Below are 22,608 nucleotides of genomic sequence, written 5' to 3'. Positions count from 1 at the left end.
TTGTTTCTGGATTTAGCTTGGACCCTTGTTAATCTTAATTTCGCCCCAACCTCTGTTTTCATTTGCAGGCGTACCTACCTCTTACTTTCTGGATCACCTTGTTGGATGCATTTTATCAAAGCCTGGTCTGCTTCTTCGTGCCTTACTTTGTGAGTCTTTGTTCAGTCAGTGCATTTGTTATTAATGAATCAACGATAATGCGCCTTTGTACTTTGCCACCAGTATCAGCAAATAAAATCAGGTCGGTTATTAGCTGCCTAAATTATAAACTCCCACCAAAATATGTTTAACGTGGATTAAATTTGGGAAGAAGTACCTTGTTCAAGTCCTCTTGAGTCTCTTGTTAAGCTTGTACTGCTTAATCATTTTTGTCAGTGACTTGAATAAAATTGAACATCTGCCCATATAATTAGATTAGTCAAAAATCAGGGAGGCAAAGTCGGAATATAAAACCTTTTATTAGTAAGTGCTGGGCTAATTCTAATAGGGTGACATTCAAGGTATTAAATTTAAGATCCTGTAAGTAGCATCTCCAAAACTAAGAGACCTGTTTTACAGGTAAAGAATGAAGAAATGCAACTAAGCAAAGAATGTGTAAAGGTTAATATTTTTAAAAATTCAGGCTAACACCAAGCACAAAACAGCGTCATATAGCTGCTTGTGCACATAAAACGCTTGTTTTGTCATGGATGGTATTAACAAGAGTTTACGGTATCACGAAAGAAAAAACTGATAGTCTCTACCTTAACAGTCTTCATTCTTTATTCAGATATTATTCAAAATATTTAAATGAGCGTTTGAATTAGCCTCACTGGAGCATTCTGGCTGTACTGCACTTCAAGAGGAATATACAGGAAAGGCAATCTGAAGTGTGTTCAGAAACAGGATGAAAACGACTGTGAAAGATAAATAAACTGTGTCATTCAAGGACTAGTTTAAGAATTTGAAGACCTGCAGAGAAGAGGAGGGCATATTTGCCTAGGAGAGATATAAACTTAGGGTAGTCATAATAACTGCTTCCAAGTTTTGAGGCTCTGTTCAGTGGGACAAATTCCTCTCTACCTTAAAGAGCTACAGGTGTGAGTGTGAGGTTTCAGGAAGATCAAACTGTGGTTGGGAATAAAGAAGAATTCCAATGAAGAGTTTGAGGATGAGATGGTCTCTCTGGGAGAGGGTTTAGCATCTCTCTTCTGGAAATTAGAGTTTATGCTGAAGGACCAGCTCATAGGGACGTTGTACAAGAGACCTACACCGGGCGTGCACAAGTCTCCAAGATCACCCATTGTGGTCCTCTCTCTGCAGACCTACCAGGGCTCAGACATTGACATCTTTACGTTTGGAAACCCCCTGAACACAGCTGCGCTCTTCATCATTCTCCTCCATCTGGTCATTGAAAGCAAGAGTTTGGTGAGTGGTTTTCCTGCCTCTGAAGGATCCTGGAACCCTTTGCGGTTGGGGAAATGTCTTCTGCTAGCAGTGCCTCCGTGGAGCCCCTTCGTGCCTAGAAGACAGGCGGTGATGAGCAGATTAATGAATGACCCATGGCAGGAGGGGGACTCCCACCTGTTCTCTTTCGATGGGCAGCCAGGGAGGATGAAAAACACCTGCCTTTTGCTCTGTTTGGCAGGATCAGTGGTGGATGGTTAATGAGGGCTTGAGACAGGCTGGAGGAATAATTACTCTTCGACACCCAGCATCCTTTATTTTAGTTGACCAAAAGAAAAAGAAATATGCTATAATCCTGGGACTCTGGCCTTAAGTGATGACTGTATGCCTTTCTTATAGTTCAGAATATCATCTTTTTTTTTTTTTTTTTTTGCTCTCTCTTGAGTAAAACCCTTTAGTGGTGTCCCATTGTTCTTGGAATAAAATCTGAAAGCCCTAAGGTGACCTATTCGGCCTCATGCAATGATGCCCTTATATTTCCCTCTTTCAATTTATCTGATGCCTTGAGCTTGTGTCAACGGGGAAAAAAAAAAAAAGCCAAACTCTGTAAAATAATTTTAAAGAGATTGATTCTGAGCCAGATTTGAGGACCATGGCCCAGAGCCACTCCCAAGAGGCCTTGAGCAAGTGGCTGGGTTACAGTTTGGTTTTATACGTTTCAGGGAGGCAGGGGTTACAGGTAAAGTCATCAGTCAATATGTGGGAGACATACATTGGCTTGGCCCCCAAAAGAAGGTGAGCCATCTCGAAGTGGGGGTTTACAGGTTATAGGTGAGTTTAAAGATTCTTTGGCTTGTAATTGGTTAAAGACGTGAAGCTTTGTCTAAAGGCTTGGGGTGTTTCAACATAAGGAGCTGTTATCAGAGATAAGCCAGGGGACATAGATTTGTTGTATAAATTGAGGACCTGCAGCTGTGTCTTGCATACCCTTAGGCCTGTTAATGGGTCACAAAGGATGTCCCCAAGAAGGGAGGGGGCCATGATATGAGGCCTGTCTGAGCTCCCTCCTTCTGGCAGACAATTTAATTTTAGGATATTCCTTTGGCCACTAAGGGATCCATTCAGTCAGCCGGTGTGTGGAGTGAGCCTTAAAATTTTATTTTAGTTTACACTTAGTATCACATCAGGACTGCGGCATTTACCGTATCTTTTAATGGATGTATTTTTTTGTTCCTGTTGTTTCCCTGCACTTCACCCAACTCAAATGCTATTTTAGGTCTTGTTAGGTATCAGCAAAAATGCTACCTCCCCCAAGAGCCCTTCCCTAACCATTCATTCTCTCACTTTTACCCATGGCTCCGATGACAATTTATAATTCTTCACTTAAGTATGTGATTATCTGACTCATGCATATCTTCTGCATTCGACTATAATCCCAGTGAGGGCAGGGTGCACACCTGTTTTGCTCACCACTGTACACCAATGTCAAGAATGAGTATGGCACACAGTAGGCACTCAAAACATATTTGAATGAAATCAATGAAAGATAAAAGAACTAATCAGTGTTCGGGGTATACTTACCCACCCTGGCAATCAGGAAATTTCAAATAGAAAATAGCCGAATGAGGTTATAGTTTAAAATATGTGAGGCTGTATCATTAAATTATTTAGAACAGTTTCTAAAGTAAGGCTCATTATTTTGGGCGTCACTCGCTTCACTTATTTATAACCAACTCTTAGAAGCCCAAAATTTAGTAATCAGTTAATATCTGCAAATACCAGAGGAGTAAAGGGAATTCTAGAACTGAAATATTTGGGACTGTTTTCATATCGATTTCATTTTTAAGCAATTGCACAGGTACTTTAGGTTACAGCCTAAGGAAGGGGCACAGGTCCTGGTATTTATTATTTTTCCAGAGCATCTAACACGTAAAGTGCATTAGTTTGGATTCACTGATTAAGAACAACAACAATCTATGTTGGCTACCCCGAACAAATAGAAAAGTTATTAAAAATATATTGAAGAAATGATGGTAAAACAAAGCAAAACAAAAAATCCTGAGGAAGCAGAGTGACTCCAAAGAGCCAGGTCACAGAAACTAATGGACTTGTCAGGGTGGTTTTCTGGTTTTAATTATCCCCAATCATTTTTATTTTATTTATTTATTTATTTATTTTTTATTTATTTATTTTTTTTTGAGACAGAGTCTCGCTTTGTTGTCCAGGCTAGAGTGAGTGCCGTGGCGTCAGCCTCGCTCACAGCAACCTCAATCTCCTGGGCTCAAGCGATCCTTCTGCTTCAGCCTCCCGAGTAGCTGGGACTACAGGCATGCGCCACCATGCCCGGCTGATTTTTTTCTATGTATTTTTAGTTGGCCAATTAATTTCTTTCTATTTTTAGTAGAGACGGGGATCTCGCTCTTGCTCAGGCTGGTCTCGAACTCCTGACCTTGAGCGATCCTCCCACCTTGGCCTCCCAGAGTGCTAGGATTACAGGCGTGAGCCACCTCGCCCTGCCGGCCCCGATCATTTTCTTTCTGCTTCTGCGTGGTCCTGCTCCAAGTCTAGTCCCTGGTGACAGAATCCTATTCCCCTGCCATGCATGGGCTTTGGCTAGGGAAGGAATATTTTTGCCAAGACTGTGTACAAGGCTGAGTGTCCTCACTAAGAATAAAGGGATTGAAAGCAGATTCCAAGAAAAACAGAGAGTGCTGATTAAAGGATCCATCGTTAGGGAATCATTCTTCATGCCAGAGGACACATGGCCGGAGCTTCTAGCCTCTGTAGGGTCCCTCCTTGTCCATAAGGGTCTTCCTGGGCACCTCCATTCCTGAGGCTTGGGCACACCTGTGACCCATTCAGTGCACCCATTGGTCGGGGGCTGTTATCAGTGGTTGTCAGCTGTGGTTGAACATTGGCATCACCTGGAGAGTTCTGCAAGCACGGATGCCTGCCTAAGTCATGCCCAGAGATCTGGCTTCATTGGTCTTGAGTGTAGACTGGCTGTAGCGATTTTAAGCATTCTCATGCAAGTAGTTAACAGCAATAAATTTTGCAAAAAAACAGGTGTAAATTGTAGCTGTTTTAGAAAACATTTCACCAAATGATGGCTTATCCTCTACTTTTTTTTTTTTATGAGACAGAGTCTCACTCTGTTCCCCAGGCTAGAGTGAGTGCCGTGGCGTCAGCCTAGCTCACAGCAACCTCCAACTCCTGGGCTCAAGCGATCCTCCTGCCTCAGCCTCCCGAGTAGCCGGGACTACAGGTCCCATTAGCCACCATGCCCGGCTAATTTTTTTTCTATATATTTTTAGTTGGCCAGCTAATTTCTTGCTATTTTTAGTAGAGACGGGGGTCTCGCTCTTGCTCAGGCTGGTTTCGAACTCCTGACCTTGAGAGCGATCCTCCTGCCTCGGCCTCCCAGAGTGCTGGGATTTACAGGCGTGAACCACCATGCCCCCGGCCTGATTTAGTGTTTTTTTTTTTTTTTTTTTTTTAGACAGAGTCTCACTCTGTTGCCCAGGCTAGAGTGAATGCCGTGGCGTCAGCCTAGCTCACAGCAACCTCAAACTCCTGGCTCAAGCAATGCTTCTGCCTCAGCCTCCCAAGTAGCTGGGACTACAGGCATGTGCCACCATGCCTGGCTAATTTTTTCTATATGTATTAGTTGGCCAATTAATTTCTTTCTATTTATAGTAGAGACGGGGTCTCGCTCTTGCTCAGGCTGGTTTCGAACTCCTGACCTTGAGAGCGATCCTCCCGCCTCGGCCTCCCAGAGTGCTAGGATTTACAGGCATGAACCACCACGCCCCCGGCCTGATTTAGTTTTAAAGAATTCAAATAGCAGCATAAGCCATTCATAAAAATACTCTTTTACCTCTTCGGTATTCTGCTAGAGCCAGGGGTCCTCAAACTTTTTAAACAGGGGGCCAGCTCACCGTCCCCCAGGCCGTTGGAGAGTTGGGGCACATTCCACACGCGCACTGCGGGCCCGGGACCAGTCGGCTGCTAAGCAGGACAGGCAGCGACAGCAAAAACACCCGGGGGGCCGGACACATGTCCTCGGCGGGCCACATGGGGCCCTCCGGCCGCAGCTTGAGGACCCCTGTCCAGTGCTCAGATGAGCCCTCTCTTTCCTGGAGCAGACTGTTCCTCTGCTCTTCTTGTCCTGCAGGCTTGGGTCCACGTGCTGGTCATCGCTGGCAGTGTCCTGTCTTACTTTTTCTTCACCTTGGCCTTCGGAGCCCTGTGCGCGACGTGCAACCCGCCATCCAGCCCCTACTGGATCATGCAGGAGCACCTGCTGGACCCGGTGTTCTACCTGGTTTGCACCCTCGCCACCTGCGTCGCCCTTCTGCCCAGGTGCGTGCGGCTTCCTCATCAGGAGCCTGGGCGGAACCCCGGGCGCGGAACGCCTCGAGCCGCCGCTGCCAGTGGTTGGCGGAGCCGCTGTTTAGTGGCGGGGGGTCAGCCTGTGCACTGGTGAAGTGCTGGCTTTATCTGTTTCACTAGAGGGGAAAAAGTGGCTTCATTGAGCAAACTGGGAGGTTCGAGTCTCTCTCCTTCAAATCTCTAATCGGTCGGCAGTTCACAGGGTTAGTGCAGCTTTTCCTCCTCTCCTCTCCTCTCCTCTCCCCTCCTCTCCTCTCCTCTCCTCTCCTCCCCTCCCCTCCCCTCCCCTCCCCTCCCCTTCCCTCCCCTCCCCTCCCCTCCCCTCTCCCTTCCTCTCTCCCCTCCCCTCTCCCTTCCTCTCTCCCTTCCTCTCCTCTCCTCTCTCCCTTCCTCTCCTCTCCTCTCTCCCTTCCTCTCCTCTCCTCTCTCCCTTCCTCTCCTCTCCTCTCTCCCTTCCTCTCCTCTCCTCTCTCCCTTCCTCTCCTCTCCTCTCCTCTCCTCTCTCCCTTCCTCTCCTCTCCTCTCCTCTCCTCTCCTCTCCTCTCCTCTCCTCTCCTCTCTCCCTTCCTCTCCTCTCCTCTCCTCTCCTCTCCTCTCCTCTCCTCTCCTCTCCTCTCCTCTCCTCTCCTCTCTCCCTTCCTCTCCTCTCCTCTCTCCCTTCCTCTTCTCTCCTCTCCTCTCTCCCTTCCTCTCCTCTCCTCTCCTCTCTCCCTTCCTCTCCTCTCCTCTCTCCTCTCCTCTCCTCTCCTCTCTCCCTTCCTCTCCTCTCCTCTCTCCTTGCCTTTTTCCTTCCTCCTTCCCTCCCCCCTCCCCTCCCCTGCCCCCTCCTCTGCCCCCTCCCCTCCCCCTTCTTCCCTCCCCTCCTCTTCCCTCCCCTCCCCTGCCCCTCCCCTCCCCCTTCTCCCCTCCCCTCCTCTTCCCTCCCCTCCCCCCTCCCCTCCCCTTCCCTCCCCTTCCCTCCCCTTCCCTTCCCTCCCCTCCCCTCACTCTGTTGCCCAGGCTAGAGTGCCATGGCATCAGCCTAGCTCATAGCAACCTCAAACTCCTGGGCTCAAGCGATCCTCCTGCCTCAGCCTCCCGAGTAGCTGGGACTACAGGCATGCGCCACCATGCCCAGCTAATTTTTTCTATATATTTTGAGTTGGCCAATTAATTTCTTTCTATTTTTAGTGGAAACGGGGTCTCGATCTTGCTCAGGCTGGTTTCGAACTCCTGACCTTGAGCGATCCTCCCACCTTGGCCTCCCGGAGTGCTTGGCTAATTTTTTCTATATATTTTTAGTTGGCCAATTAATTTCTTTCTATTTTTAGTGGAAACGGGGTCTCGCTCTTGCTCAGGCTGGTTTCGAACTCCTGACCTTGAGTGATCTGCCAGCTTCACCCTCGCAGAGTGCTAGGATCACAGGCGTGAGCCACCGCACCCAGCCTATCTCCCTCCATTTTATAGTTCACTGACCTCTCCCCCCTTCACTCAGGAGCCAAGTGGCCGCCAAATCATTTTATTTTTTCCATTTGGTCAGTATGGTTTGTGCGTCCCATGATGCCTTGGGGGGTGCATTTAATTCTGTGTTGCTCTTTCTTAACTCAGGTTTGTCTACAGAGTCCTGCAGGGCTCCCTGTTCCCGTCCCCAATCCTGAGAGCTAAGCACTTAGACAGACTCAGTCCGGAGGAGAGGACCAAAGCTCTGAAGAAGTGGAGGGGGACTGGGAAGACAGGTCGAGTGACATCAAACCTTGCTGAACAATCAGCCGCCCAGTCAGGAAGGAGACCCAGGTCTGCACCTTCTGCTGTGTTTGCGATGAAAGCAGCAACGTCTTGTGTTGTTGAGCAAGGAGACACGTCTGTCTGCGAAACTGCTCTAGACTGACGCTTCTCTGAAACTGAGGCTGGACTCTCAAAAGATTAAGAAAGCAGCATGCCCTCCTTGAAGGTGAAGTCTTCTTTCGAGTCCGGAAGAGGGATCTTGAAGACGCACCTCTAACCAAACGAGAATGGCTTGCATTTTTTTCTTAAGGGACCTGAGCATTTTCCTAGACTTGGGAAAGCTGCCGGAATGACCACTGCTGTATATTTGTGTATACATTTGTACTAGAGAGGTAGAGTTGGACCTGGATGGAGTTTAGGGAAGTTGTGAAGTGTTGAATTCAGAATCAGATGCTTTTACGAAACTTTTTGGATTTTGTAAAAAGCATTTTTAGTTGTCTCAGAAACGCAGATGTTTTCAAGGGGAGTCGTTTGAGATATATTTATTTTACAGGGAGATCTTATATTCTTGCGAAATGCTTTCAGTGAGCTGGCTCCGATCTGAATTTCTTTTTCTTTTTTTAATTGAGAAAAGAAAGTACTTTTGAGTTAGGACTCAGAAAATACTTCCATATGGGGGAAAAAAATGTTAATAAATGGTTAATTTACAGATAAACTTCCACTAGCCTTTTCAACAACAATGTACCTAAAATAGAGTATAATTGTACTGCTTCAAATACGGTTAAACTATGTTAGACATACCTCACTGCTCATTTCAGTGTTAAACCTTCATTGGGAAGAGGCAGGAAACGTAGGGTTCTATCAGCCACAAGGAATGCAATCCTTTCTCAGCGTCCAGTCAAGAGAAGACTTTTCATGAGGGCTGTCTCTTTTCAGATGTTGTCAAATAGGAAACTGAGGCAGTAGGTCAGACGGACAGAATCAACTGGGCTGATAACCCACTGGGCAATTCTGTATTCTAAAACTGACAATAGCCTGATGGAAACGATACCATCAATCTCAAAACAATCTTCTAGAGACCACTTAAGGGTTCATTGCTTGTACCAGTATCCTACAACTTTCCTGGTGTGGTAGCCTTTTTAAAAATGACACATACATTGAGACTAATACAGATTGTTCTCAGGAGGTTTCTATGAGGTTCTTAGAAAAATTCGTTTGTTTTTTTTTTAATGCGTTTGAAGACAGGAATGTCTTCAGGCAGGTTTATTTCTGTGAAAATCCTGTATGCTGACTTTAATTGGAGCAAAGAAACTAGTTTATACTAAGCAAGGCCAGGTGCTGTTATAACATCACGTTATTATCGCTGAAGTCCTTTTAAAATTCTGTCTCTGTTATCTGAAAGCTGTCAGCCATCAATCATCCGGAATTTCCTTGGTGAATCTTCATGCTCATGTTCAACGTCTACATCAAGGCCTTCTTAATGACTATTAAACTGTTATTCTCAGGGTTTTGAGCTCCTACCCATTTCCTACTCTTGTGCTCTGACATTTTTTGTAGCCTTCTGATATTACTGCATATATAGTCTTTTATATATATCGATGCATTTCTAGAACTTTCAAAATCCTATATGACGAATGAAAGTTGCTTTCTACTTCCTTATGATTTTTTTAAAAAAAATAAACTGTTTAATAAATAATGTGTACTGAAAAACTGTCATAAACTCTTGTAGACACTCACTGTATCCAACTGTGATTAGTACCAGTATCATAGTAATTAGTACCAGTACATAGTAGAAGGGTAGTCCCAAAGTACATCTTTTACTAGAATATTGTTTCCGCCTTTTCTTACAGGGAAAAAATCACTGAAGTCATATAATTTGCTATCCTCCAGCTGGTATCCATTCCCTAAGATCATCGATCTCCTGCTAAATAAAAATTTAGGGATATAGCCACTTGTAAATAAAAGGTTAGAATCTAAGAATAAAAAGAATGAGCCAAAAACACTAACAAAAAAAGGTTAATTTCCAAGACATGAATTACCTGTACATAGGAATAGAGGAAAAAATTGAATGTTTTATGTCATGGGGCTGAAATCTCATATCTACAATTCTAAAATTTCCAAAGCTCTGGAAACTTAAAATATTTTTTTGTAAATTAGGTGCAAATTCAATGCCCTGAACAACTGTAAGGCTATTTATATACTTAATATAAAGTATAAAATTCATACGTTTTACTATAAAAATATTAATAGCCTATTTTATTACTGAGTACCAAACTGTATTATCTTTTTAAAACTTGGAAAATTCTGAATTCTGAAACACATTCTGGCCTCTAGGCTAAGGAGATTTGGGATCTATATTAAGCATTTGAAGAGTCACATTTACAAGTAAGTAACTCTTTTACACAAAGCTGATGCGATCTCTTGCATTTTAGTGTTCAGTATATTTCACTAAATTTGGGGGGAACAAGCACAAATATCATTGCTCCTAGTAGCCAGGGAAATTAATAATATACATTTTGAGATATTTTATTACAAAAGATTTATGAAAGAATTGGTCAGTTTCCCAAAACTGGTCAGTTACCCTAGATGTTAAAGATCCATGTGCTTTTACCAGGGCTAAAGTTCTCATTGGTCACTCAATGGTGATTTGAGACTATTAGTAATGTGTAATTTCAGACTGATCAAGGAGCTATTTTTCCTCTAAAAGAGCATGTACCTGTGAGAAGGAGATATAAGAAAGATACATTTTGACTGCTGGGGAGCTGGGTGCCAATATGCTGTTATATAGAGAGAAACAATGTGATTATTTGCTATCTGTGTTCCATATCCATGCAGAAAAAAAAAAGATCATACCATTTTATTTGTATTAAGAATTATTTAAAAGAAGTACATTACATACATTTCACTGCATAAAATTTGAGCAAGGCTAAAATTTGTTACATTAAGTGTGAACCTACAACTATAATGAAACTGACATGTGTCGTTAAACTTTCATACAATGGTGTCCACAATCTGGTTACTGTATTTCACACTCTCACTAGGTTTATATCAATACAAACTACAAGACAGGATATGCATCACATGGAAAGTGTTTAAACAGCTTTCTGAATTTCAAATGTGCTCGCACATAGAAAAAGAGTACAAAAATACCTGTATAAAATTGCAAGTAGTCTCTATTTGGAATGCCGAGGCAATCCAGGTTGCTGGTGGAGGTTTCATAGGGAAGTGTGTTTGTTCAAAAGGCGTTTGAATGTTGCAAAATGAATGCCTGACTAATGAAGTTAGATACATGTGGTGATTTGTGTTTGGAAGCTTTTTAGTGGGGAAAAATACTTTAACCACTAATTGCTTCAATATTGATTTGCATAAAGTGGCCCTAGTGCTAAGAAATCATCTTCGAAATTTTAATTATCAATAAAAAGAAATTGCAACACCAGATGTTAAACATCTTTTGAGAAAAATTACAGAATGTTTTACTCCGTGCAAAGTTTTACTGTGCTTTGAAATATATTTCTGTGACTTTATTGATATGCATGAACACAGAAAAAAAAATATTTAATTGAGAGAGGAATGCAATTTAATTTTCTTTTATAAAAAGTTGCATCGCTCCATTCTATACCAAATTCTCTGTTGGCAAAGTTTAATATCCACTTTATTGTCATATAGGCAAAGCAAAATATTTCCCAGGAATATTGATTTAGTTTTTGAAATCTCAATCAACCAACTTATCTCCACTGAACAAACCCCAGCTATGTGGGAAGTTCTTATAGAAACTTTTCTATAGAATTACAACCTTGATTTAAATCCAGAATGGGCGATCCTATAATGCCAGGTGTTAATACTGAAGTCTAAAAGAACTCTGCATTCAATATGTTTTGCTACCTAAATGGATGCTGTTCGTCTTTTCCCCTCTGTCTTTCATAAGTTCTCGGAACTATGCAAGCATTGGAAGAGGAACAGTAAATAATTTAAACATGAAAATGAGCTTGGCTTTTAATAAATCAAAAAAGCAAGTCTCTAATGTTAATGTTGAAATTTGCCTGCATGCTACTGTGCTTGGGAAACAAAAACTGGCAAAGCTTATTAACTCGTTGGCCTGGATCTCAGTGTCTTTTGTGCGATAGGATAAAAAGGGGACATTCCTGTGACAGGTCACTCTAGAGCTCCTGTGTCGTTTTAAATCTCCCCAGAGTTGATAATTTCTCGTGCTGCAGTCAAGGTTAGTTTTGGCAAAAGAACAAAGCCTGTTTTGCCTAGGTTTTTTTTTGTTTTGTTTTGTTTTTAAAAGTCTTTCGCCAAACTTGAAATAAGAGAAAAACAAAGCTGAAAAACTGTAGTCCGAAACAAACATGCAAATCTGCGGTGCAGTGGTGAGCATTCCCTGTCCATGAAAAATTGCTTCTGGGCAGCTCTCTGCAGGAAGCCCTTCACAGTCGAGAAGGCCGTTGGCTTTGAGTGTGGCTGGCAAAATCTCTGATCCTCCCTGGAGTCAGTTCAGGAGGAAGGTCCGTATGTAGATTTGTCTTTGAATCCATGCAACGAAGTACGACACGTTGCTGTACACGCCAGGCCCCAGGACTTTGGAAAAGCAGACGGAGCCCCACGAGGTCAACCCAAATAACGTCCACTGTCCTGCGGGCCCCTCACAAACAAGAGGCCCACCACTGTCACCCTGTAATGAATAGCAAAGGACATTCGTCACTGGGATTTCAGAGCCCTCATGGCACCCATGCTGTCCCGAGGGTACAATGACGCCAAACCCAGCTTAACCAGCTTGGAAAATTTCAAAAAAAAAAAGCTTTCCCGGGCAGCCTGGGGAGGGAGTTCTCTTTCCATCGTAAAACATGGAACTTTCAAAGGAACATTTTAACCTCTCCCTCTTTCAAAGGATAGTGGCTTAGGAAGCAATTATATTTTTGCTTTCCAGGGAATCAGAATACATTTTTTTTCTTCCAGTCATTTCCTGCACTTTTCAAAATACATCATAAAAAAAATTTTTTTTTTCAGCTATCAGAACTGATTATCTCCCCTTATTGGACATCATTCTACCAGTTTGATGAATCTTATAACTGCAGAAAGTACCCGAAATGGAACATTCAAAGATTTTTTTTTTTTCCCCTTCACAAACAGTACTACAGAAACATTCTAAAATAACTCTCTATTCTGAAGATTCATGTGCACGAATGCATTAACACATTTCGGTGGTCCTCACTGCACTTCTTAGGGCTTTTGAAATTTGGTCTATTTGATTATAGGAAATACCAGTTAAGAATTACTTACAGTGAAGTATTTATTTCATTTTATTTATAGCCTGTATTTTATTTCATATCCATAGAGACTTTCATTCTTGCTATTTAAGTTTAGTATTCCAGCTGGGTTCTGTGCACCTCTTTCCTCTATACCAGGCATCCTCAAACTACGACCCTCGGGCCACATGAGGGTGTTTTTGCCCGTTTGTGTTTTTTTTACTTCAAAATAAGGTATGTGCAGTGTGCATAGGAATTTGTTCATAATATTTTTAAAACTATAGTCCGGCCCTCCAATGGTCTGAGGGACAGTGAACTGGCCCCCTGTTTAAAAAGTTTGAGGACCTCTGCTCTATCTATATAGTCAACACTAAAACTCTGTGGCTTTTACAGACATTAATGTTTGCTACAGCTGAAAGATCGGGGTAGGTAAGACAAGTGTACTCTGAAGTGCCTCAGAAGAGAGGGATTGTTGCCATAGAAAATAAGCAACCAGTTATATAAATTAATTCTGGAAAGTGACAAACACCCCTTGCCTTATAACACATCCAAACTCAGAAGCCTATCTATGGTCTTTCTGCTTAGTGATGTTGAAGAATAATAAGGATAAAGTTTACTGATGCTTTCTAAACATTTCTCTTGAATGAGCTCATTTAATCTTTACAAAATAATACCTAAGATTAATGTTATTTATTATATTATTTCTTATTTATTTATTTATTTTTTTGAGACAGAGTCTCACTCTGTTGCCCAGGCTAGAGTGCCGTGGCATCAGCCTAGCTCACAGCAACCTCCAACTCCTGGGCTCAAGCGATCCTCCTGCCTCAGCCTCCCGAGTAGCTGGGACTACAGGCACGCGCCACCATGCCCGGCTAATTTTTTCTATATATTTTTAGTTGGCCAATTAATTTCTTTCTATTTTTAGTAGAGACGGGGTCTCGCTCTTGCTCAGGCTAGTCTCGAACTCCTGACCTTGAGTGATCGTCCCGCCTCGGCCTCCTAGAGTGCTAGTATGACAGGCGTAAGCCACCACGCCCGGCCTATTTATTATGATTATATCCATTTTGGAGATATTAAAACTGAAGCACAGGTGAACTTGTTCACTGGCAGAGCCAGGATTTGGAGCTAGACACTCTGGCAACAGGACTCTAGCTCTGTAACTACCAGGCTCTCCTGCTTCTTAAGACTTGTGCTATGAAAGCAAAATTGAATTTTTGATTGTGCTGTCTGCTTTTATGGAAGTGGTGATCTTTAAATTCATAACCTTCCAATGTCCTGAGCCTAAATAATAAACATACAACTTGCAAAGAGGCTAAATAAAGTTTTCTGCCTGAAAATCCAATTGAATTTTTTTTTAAAAAAAGCGAAATGTCCTGGAAACATTTCTATTAGACATATTTCACAAATTTTTTTATTTCCCCTTATAAAAAATAAATGCTAGGATGCTCAATTATTTAGGTTGAACTAGTTACCGTGTTTCCCTGAAAATAAGACATGGTCTTATATTTATTTTTCCTCAAGAAAACACCCTAGAGCTTATTTTCAGGGGATGTGTTATTTTTTGTAAGGACAGTACAACCATCTACATTGATTCAAATAGAGTGAAGTCGTCTTCTTCTGGAGCATCATCCTCACTCTCCAAACCCCAAATCCCATCCTGAATGTCTTGTGACTCTATTTCCTTTAGAACCACTGGCCCCGATCTCTCCTGTGGAGCACTAGAGCTCTCACGGGGCAGATGAGAAGGGCTGCTCATGTTCTTTCCCGCTCCACGACGACACGCATGGGTTGTGCAGATGCGCTGCGCAGCCACGCCCATCACTAGGGCTGATTTTCATAGCCACGCCCCTCACTAGGGCTGATTTTCATAGCCACGCCCCTCACTAGGACTGATTTTCATAGCCACGCCCATCACTAGGGCTGATTTTTCATAGCCACGCCCATCACCAGGGCTGATTTTCATAGCCACGCCCATCACTAGGGCTGATTTTCGGGGTAGGGCTTCTATCGCACACGTGCTTAGACATCCTGCTAGGGCTTGTTTTATGGGTAGGTCTTATTTTCGGGGAAACACGGTAGGCTAGGGCAGTGACTGAGCACTTCTACCCTGAAGCCAGACTGCCTGGTTCCACATCCTGACTCTACCACCTTCGTGCTGGGCAATATGGGGCAGGTGACTCAACCTCTCTGCTCTCCCTATTTCTGCTTGGGGAAGCTATGACACTGCCGCATGGGGTGACTGTCGTGATCAAAGGAGGTATGGGAAAACATTTTGCAGAGAAGCCTGGAACACAATAAGCACTAAAGTTATACGGGTGTTGATATTAATGTAATTATCATTCATCAAATGTCTAACTATGTGCCAGGCATCACATACAGATAGATGAGAGGCGGGGACTTTCACATTCATCAGCTCAGTCAATCCTCAAAAATATCCTGTAAATTAGGCATAATCGGCCCCATTTCACTCATGAGAAAACTGTCTGAAGAGGTCAGCTAGTGTCCCCAGGTTACGTTGTCCTCACCGGCGGAGATGGATTCCAATCCGGATCTTTCAGGCTTCGAATCCTGCTCCACACCCCACACCATGTCTCCTAAAGCACTTTGGGTTTTTTTGGCTCATGGAGTCAAACCTTGGCTTCTTAGGTAGCAGGCAGAAAGGCAGGTGGCCTCAGCAAAACCCCAAGGGAACCGTCTGCTCCCTGTTTCCTCTGGCCACTGTCTAAAGGAGTCACCACTGGACCATTTCCATCCCCTGACTCCTCCATTCTAAAATGGACCATCAAGCCGGGCACGGTGGCTCACGCCTGACATCCTAGCACTCTGGGAGGCCGAGGCGGGAGGATCGCTCTCAAGGTCAGGAGTTTGAGACCAGCCTGAGCAAGAGTGAGACCCTGTCTCTACTAAAAATAGAAAGAAATTAATTGGACAACTGAAAATATATAGAAAAAATTAGCCGGGCATGGTGGCGCATGCCTGTAGTGCCAGCTACTCAGGAGGCTGAGGCAGGAGGATCGCTTGAGTCCAGAAGTTTGGGGTTGCTGTGAGCTAGGCTGATGCCACGGCACCCTAGCCCAGGCAACAGAGTGAGACTCTGTTTCAAAATAAAATGGACCCTCAAAAATGTCATTGAATCATGTTGAGTTAGTGGTAACGGTATTGTTGTATCTCTTCTTCGAAATGTGGGGGTCATTTAGTCTACTCCAAAGCAGTAAAATAACAAAGATGCTTCATTGCAGTGTAGCATGATAACTGCCCCCCCCCAAATTTGTTATCAAGTTATTTTGGGGTTTTTTTTGTGAGACAGAGTCTCGCTTAGTTGCCCAGGCTAGAGTGAGTGCCTTGGCGTCAGCCTCGCTCACAGCAACCTCAAACTCCTGGGCTCAAGCAATCCTCCTGCCTCAGCCTCCCGAGTAGCTGGGGCTACAGGCATGCGCCATCATGCCCGGCTAATTTTTTTTTTTTTTTGTATATATATTTTTACTTGGTCAATGAATTTCTTTCTATTTTTAGTAGAGACGGGGGTCTCGCTCTTGCTCAGGCTGGTCTCGAACTCCTGACCTTTGAGCGATCCTCCCGCCTTGGCCTCCCAGTGTGCTAGGATGACAGGCGTGAGCCACCGCACCCCGGCCACATTTTTGGTTTTATCTGAGCACTTGCCCACGTTCACCCTTTCCTGGGAGCCAGTCTAGCAAAAATAGTCATTGAACATTTATTAAGTAAAACTAAAAATGCTTCCCTGCACTGCTAAGTTAGCATGCTCTGAAAATTATTGCGGCCCTGAATCCTGAGTACTGAAGTGTTGGGTTTGGTGACATTTGAGAACTTTTTGGCAATCACACAAGGGTCCAGAGAGGACCCAGACAAGGCCAGTGTGCTCAGTCTTGAGTCAGAGGGAGTCCTGTCTCCTACCATGCAAACTGGGGTGTCGGTGAGTGCCATCGCTCGATGCCATCACTCGAATGGCTGATAATGTCCTTTGGTGGCTCCTGCTCGCTGGGGTTGGAGCCATGGTTGCCACCGGCCCCTCCTAGAACCTCGTTTTCCCCTAGCCAATGAAATGTTCCAACGAAAGGACAGAAACAAGAGTTTTGCCTCGTGTTAGTGACCCAAGAGTTACGTTCCCCGGACGGTAAATACACCTAGAAGCTGAAGGCAACTTGCACAAATGGCATGGAGGTAGCTAAGGGGTTTGCTTGGGTACTGGGCGAAGGAAAACACGTTAGGAATAATTCGACATTGGGCAACAAACAAGTCTCCAAAAATGTCCCCAAAGGACGCTACATGAATAATAACAAGTTCATGGGGACTCACAGGGAGGTTAATGCTGAACTGACTCTCGTTGGTGACCAGAAAGCAACTCACCATGCATGAGTCCACCGTGCCGGACTCGTACCCGGCGCAGATCATCCGGGCGGTGATGGTCTTCATGTCGAAGTAGGACTGACACTGCTCCAGAGAAATGATGCGGACCTCTCCCTCCTGCAGCTTAAAAGGCACTGGATTTAAAAAGAAGAAGAAGAAATATACACAAAATGATAAAAAAAAAAAAGATTCAACAGTGAAACTAGCCAAATATGAAACTCAACTACCCTATGAATAGCTTTATACCCAAAGAACCTTATTCTATACTTGAAATTGTCGTTTTTGAAGACAAAGGCTTGTTTGGAATCGGAATTTTCCAACTAGAAAGGGTTCATAGCAGTCATCTGGGGAAATCGTTTTATTTTCGTAATAAGGAAACTGAGGGCCGGGCGTGCGGTGGCTCACGCCTGTAATCCCGGCACTCTGGGAGGCCGAGGCGGGCGGATTGCTCAAGGTCAGGAGTTCGAAACCAGCCTGAGCAAGAGCGAGACCTTGTCTCTATTATAAATAGAAAGAAATTAATTGGCCAACTAATATATATAGAAAAAAAAAATTAGCTGGGCATGGTGGTGCATGCCTGTAGTCCCAGCTACTTGGGAGGCTGAGGCAGGAGGATCGCTTGAGCCTAGGAATTTGAGGTTGCTGTGAGCTAGGCTGAGGCCATGGCACTCTAGCCCGGGCAACACACAGTGTTGCTTTTGGTGTATTTGCGTATAATAAGGAACTTAGAATGATACATTTTAGGTATGCTCTGTTAGTGAAGGATTTTATTTTATTTTATGTTATTTTTTGAGACAGAGTCTCACTCTGTTGCCCAGGCTCGAGTGAGTGCCCTGGCGTCAGCCTCGCTCATAGCAACCTCAATCTCCTGGGCTCAAGCGATCCTCCTGCCTCAGCCTCCCAAGTAGCTGGGACCACAGGCATGCTCCACCATGCCCAGCTAATTTTTTTTTAGAGATATGGAGAACAGTTGCTATTATTTTGTCCATTTTATAGTGAGCTAGAAGGTGGTGCATTCAGGGTCAATCGGTTCTTTCTGACTTTGAATCCATATCCTTGCTTTTCATACTACCCTTTGTATGTGATAGGTGTACTATGTTGCACTCTTGCTTTGAGTTTTGCATGGATGTTGTAGGAGGAATACAAGCAGAGGCTGTATAAAATATATTCTGTTATATCACAGCGATAATTACAGATTCTAAAACTGAGGTGCATAGGAATATGCACATCATACGCACAGCATTGCCCTCAAAATTCTTACACGTGAACTTTTTCTGAAAAAGTCATTGATTTCTGTCCATCGACTTTTTCTTTTCATCCTTGAATCGATCATAGACTAAAGAAACTCAACTTAGCTCAAAACCGATCTTGCTAAATCGCAAGAAAAAAAGAAAAACTGTTCCTTTGAATATACAATTTCTAAGGTCGATGACGGAATGCCAATACACATCATCATTCTTGAGCGCCGTGGCATTCTACACAATATAGTCAGAGTGGCCAGGATTTGCAGTTAAAGGAAAGGTCTCATTGATTTGACTCTCATTCTAAACTTTAAACAGATAAAACAGAATGAGAGGGTCTGTTACGGGGGTTAAGACTAAATAGTAGCACAGATTTTTTTTTTTTTTTTTTTTTGAGACAGAGTCTCGCTTTGTTGCCCAGGCTAGAGTGAGTGCCGTGGTGTCAGCCTCGCTCACAGCAACCTCCAACTCCTGGGCTCAAGCGATCCTCCTGCCTCAGCCTCCCGAGTAGCTGGGACTACAGGCATGCGCCACCATGCCTGGCTAATTTTTTCTATATATATATTTTTAGTTGGCCAATTAATTTCTTTCTATTTATAGTAGTGATGGGGTCTCGCTCTTGCTCAGGCTGGTCTCGAACTCCTGACCTCGAGAGCGATCCTCCCTCCTCGGCCTCCCAGAGTGCCGGGATGACAGGTGTGAGCCCCCTCGCCCGGCCTCATAGTAGATTATTAAAGTCTCCCATTTGCACAGCGAGGGGCGTGTGACAGGTACCATCTGGGGGTGGGTTTTTTGTAGGTGACAACGGGGCACCCTGGCTAAAGGCCGGGCCCCCAGCACAGGCGGAAGGGCTCCTGGGGGCCGGGCTTACTTCTGCTGCCCATGTGGCCCCAGCCGGTGATGTGGCAGTAGCTGTCGGCCTCGCGCCACTGCCCCGGGTGGGGCAGGCAGACGGGCCGCACGTGGCTGGTCTCCTCCACGTCCTCGCCGAGCTCCAGCACGCCCACGTCGTAGTCGGCCCCGGCCCAGCTGTAGCGTGGGTGCAGGACCACGGTCTTCACGGGCCGCGTCTGCACGGACGCCGACGGGCGGTCCAGGTTGTGGGCGCCCAGGACCACCGTCCACGCGGCCGCGCTCTCCCTCCTAGGGGGGTCGAGAGCCAGAGGGTTAGCCCGCCGGCCATCGGACTTGGGGGGCAGGGGGGTAATGCTTCACTTGTGTGAGTGGTGGCCGTCCCCGCGCCTGCCTCAGTGTGCTCGCCTGAGAAGCGTGGGCACAGTGAGTGCAGTGTGTCGTCTTGGTGTCAGAGCATGATCGTAGTATGATGTACTTGTATCATAGTATGATCCTAGTATGATGTATTAGTATCATAGTATGCTCCTAGTATGATGCTTTAGTGTCATAGTATGGTCCTAGTATGATGTATTAGTATCATAGTATGGTCCTAGTATGATGCATTAGTATCATAGTATGGTCCTAGTATGATGTATTAGTATCATAGTATGGTCCTAGTATGATGCATTAGTATCATAGTATGGTCCTAGTATGATGTATTAGTATCATAGTATGGTCCTAGTATGATGCATTAGTATCATAGTATGGTCCTAGTATGATGTATTAGTATCATAGTATGGTCCTAGTATGATGCATTAGTATCATAGTATGGTCCTAGTATGATGTATTAGTATCATAGTATGGTCCTAGTATGATGTATTAGTATCATAGTATGGTCCTAGTATGATGTATTAGTATCATAGTATGGTCCTAGTATGATGTATTAGTATCATAGTATGGTTCTAGTATGATGTATTGGTATCATAGTATGATCCTAGTATGATGTATTAGTATCATAGTATGGTCCTAGTATGATGTATTGGTATCATAGTATGTTGTATTAGTGTCATAGTATGATCATAGAATGTTGTATTACTATCATAGTATGATCATAGCATGATGTGTTAGTATCATGGTATGATCATAGTATGATGTTTTAGTATCATACTATGTTGTATTAGTATCATAGTATGGTCATAGCATGATGTGTTAGTATCATGGTATGATCATAGTACGATGTGTCAGTATTACAGTATGATCATAGTATCATGTATTAGTGTCATAGTATGATCACAGTATGATGTATGTGTCATAGCATGATCATAGTATGATGTATCAGTATAGTATGATCATAGTATGATGTATTAGTATCATAGCATGATCACAATGTGCATTAGTATCATAGTATGATCATAGCATGATGTATTAATATCATAGTATGATCACAGTATGATGTATTAGTGTCATAGTATGATCATAGTATGATGTATCAGTATCATAGTATGATCACAGTATGATATATTAGTGTCATAGTATGATCATAGTATGTGTATTAGTATCATAGTATGATCATAGTGTGATGCCCAGGGCATCTCCAACTCAGGAGTTCTTCCCTGCGGTGCGCCAGCTCTCACACGGCTCCCACCTTTGCTCCTTCTCTTCTCCCAGCTCTCAACTCACGCATCACCTCTCAGACTGCCCTCCCTGACCACCGCATCTAAGCCTTTCTTTATCCTGATCACTCTACCCTTGACCCTGCTCCCATTTTCTTCTCATAATACCACGTTTCCCTGAAAATAAGACCTACTCATCAAACAAGCCCTAGCAGGATTTCTAAGCATGTGCGCAATAGAAGCCCTACCCCGAAAATCAGCCCGAGTGATGGGCGTGGCTATGAAAAGCAGCCCTAGTGATGGGCGTGGCTATGAAAAGCAGCCCGAGTGATGGGCGTGGCTATGAAAATCAGCCCTAGTGGTGGGCGTGGCTATGAAAAGCAGCCCTAGTGACGGGCGTGGCTGTGCAGCCCATCTGCACAACCCATGCGTGTCATCGCGGAGCGCGAAAGAACACGAGCAGCCCTTCTCATCCGCCCCGTGAGAGCTCTAGTGCTCCACAGGAGAGATCGGGGCCAGTGGTTCTAAAGGAAACAGAGTCGCAAGACATTCAGGATGGGATTCGGGGTTTGGAGAGTGAGGATGATGCTCCAGAAGAAGACGACTTCACTCTATTTGAATCAATGTAGATGGTTGTACCGTGCTTAAAAAAAAAAAAAAAACACATCCCCTGAAAATAAGCCCTAGGGTGTCTTCTTGAGGGAAAATAAATATAAGACCCTGTCTTATTTTCAGGGAAACACGGTATTCATTGATATCAGTGACATTGATCTGTCTGTTCGTCTATTCCCTGTCTTGGGCCCCAGAATGTTCTCCCAGGGATTGCAGGGGCTTTGCTGGGCTCGTTCACTGCTCTACTCTCAGGGCCTGTGAACCCTGGCCTGCAGCCGGTTCTCAACAAGCATTTCTTCACAGTGGCCCAATGCATTTGATTTAGAACATTTGTCAGTGGCAGACTCCAACCACCAAGGCAAGGTCTGTTTTCCATCAGTCCCTTTCTCCTTTCCCTCATTCCCACTTCCTCCCTGGCCAGCGTGGGCCGGGATCAAAGGCATGGGCGTTTATTGGCCACAGTGCCAGGGACGGGGGGAGCTTTCATTGTGGACAGTCCTTTGCACTCCGAGCCAGCCACACTGCACTGTCCCCGCTTGGGAGCTTGTGGTCACATCAGCTAATGTAGATTTGACCATCTCGACCCGTTGTTTTTCAACCCAAGCAGAACCCTGGGGAGCTTTCAAAATGCTGATTCTCTGGGCATGACCCCATAACCATTGAAACAGAAGCTCTTGGGAAACAGTATTTTAAGAGCTGTCTAGAGAGTCTCAGGCAAAACCCCCAGTTGCATCTAGCCCCTTTTGTGGTTTTTTTTGGCATGCCTTTCTTCACCATAAGCATAGCAAAGATTCAAAGCCCGGAACTTTCAGGAGAGTTAGGAAGGAAGGTCCTAGGTAGGCACTCAGACTGTTTTCAGTATTGTTGAATATTTGGCCACACTTTGCTAACAGACTCTACCCCGCCACACACACAGTCCTGCATTCTGTCCTTTTTCCATTAAAAAATAAAAGTAATTTCAGAGCTATCAGAAGAGGGATTGATGTCATTCATTGACTACAGAGACAGAGAGACAGATATCTGGCAATTCCTCTATGCCAAGCCCTGTGCCATGGATTATAACGATAAGCAGGAGAGATTTTATCCTGCCCATACAAACTCTAGAGTTGAGAGAGATGAACAGTTAGGATAAATTGCAGGAGGTCCTATCATGTGAGCATTACAAGGTAATGTTACAGAAGAATTATTTTTCGTTATGTTAAGCTGTCACTCAAA

General features: G+C 44.2%; 2 protein-coding genes across 2 annotated transcripts in view; one reads left to right on the top strand and one right to left on the bottom strand.

Moving 5' to 3' along the window:
• The window catches only part of ATP10D (ATPase phospholipid transporting 10D (putative)), a 74,214-nt gene extending 66,156 nt beyond the window's left edge, over nucleotides 1-8,058 (top strand). The window contains exons 20-23 of the mRNA XM_075997865.1: nucleotides 69-149; nucleotides 1,303-1,407; nucleotides 5,561-5,748; nucleotides 7,366-8,058. Of these exons, the coding sequence (XP_075853980.1) occupies nucleotides 69-149; nucleotides 1,303-1,407; nucleotides 5,561-5,748; nucleotides 7,366-7,645 (654 nt within the window). The 3' untranslated portion in view covers nucleotides 7,646-8,058. The remainder of the gene's footprint in view (nucleotides 1-68; nucleotides 150-1,302; nucleotides 1,408-5,560; nucleotides 5,749-7,365) is intronic.
• A 2,266-nt stretch (nucleotides 8,059-10,324) lies between these two features.
• The window catches only part of CORIN (corin, serine peptidase), a 196,483-nt gene continuing 184,199 nt past the window's right edge, over nucleotides 10,325-22,608 (bottom strand). The window contains exons 20-22 of the mRNA XM_075997867.1: nucleotides 19,206-19,477; nucleotides 17,094-17,227; nucleotides 10,325-12,154 (exon numbers count right to left, since the gene is read on the bottom strand). Coding sequence (XP_075853982.1) covers nucleotides 11,972-12,154; nucleotides 17,094-17,227; nucleotides 19,206-19,477 — 589 coding nt within the window. The 3' untranslated portion in view covers nucleotides 10,325-11,971. The remainder of the gene's footprint in view (nucleotides 12,155-17,093; nucleotides 17,228-19,205; nucleotides 19,478-22,608) is intronic.

The sequence above is a fragment of the Microcebus murinus genome, chromosome 26 (genome assembly GCF_040939455.1).
Source record: "Microcebus murinus isolate Inina chromosome 26, M.murinus_Inina_mat1.0, whole genome shotgun sequence".
Taxonomy (NCBI): domain Eukaryota; kingdom Metazoa; phylum Chordata; class Mammalia; order Primates; family Cheirogaleidae; genus Microcebus; species Microcebus murinus.
The sequence above is the reverse complement of the archived record's forward strand: the minus strand, read 5'-3'. Positions and strand labels throughout refer to the sequence as shown.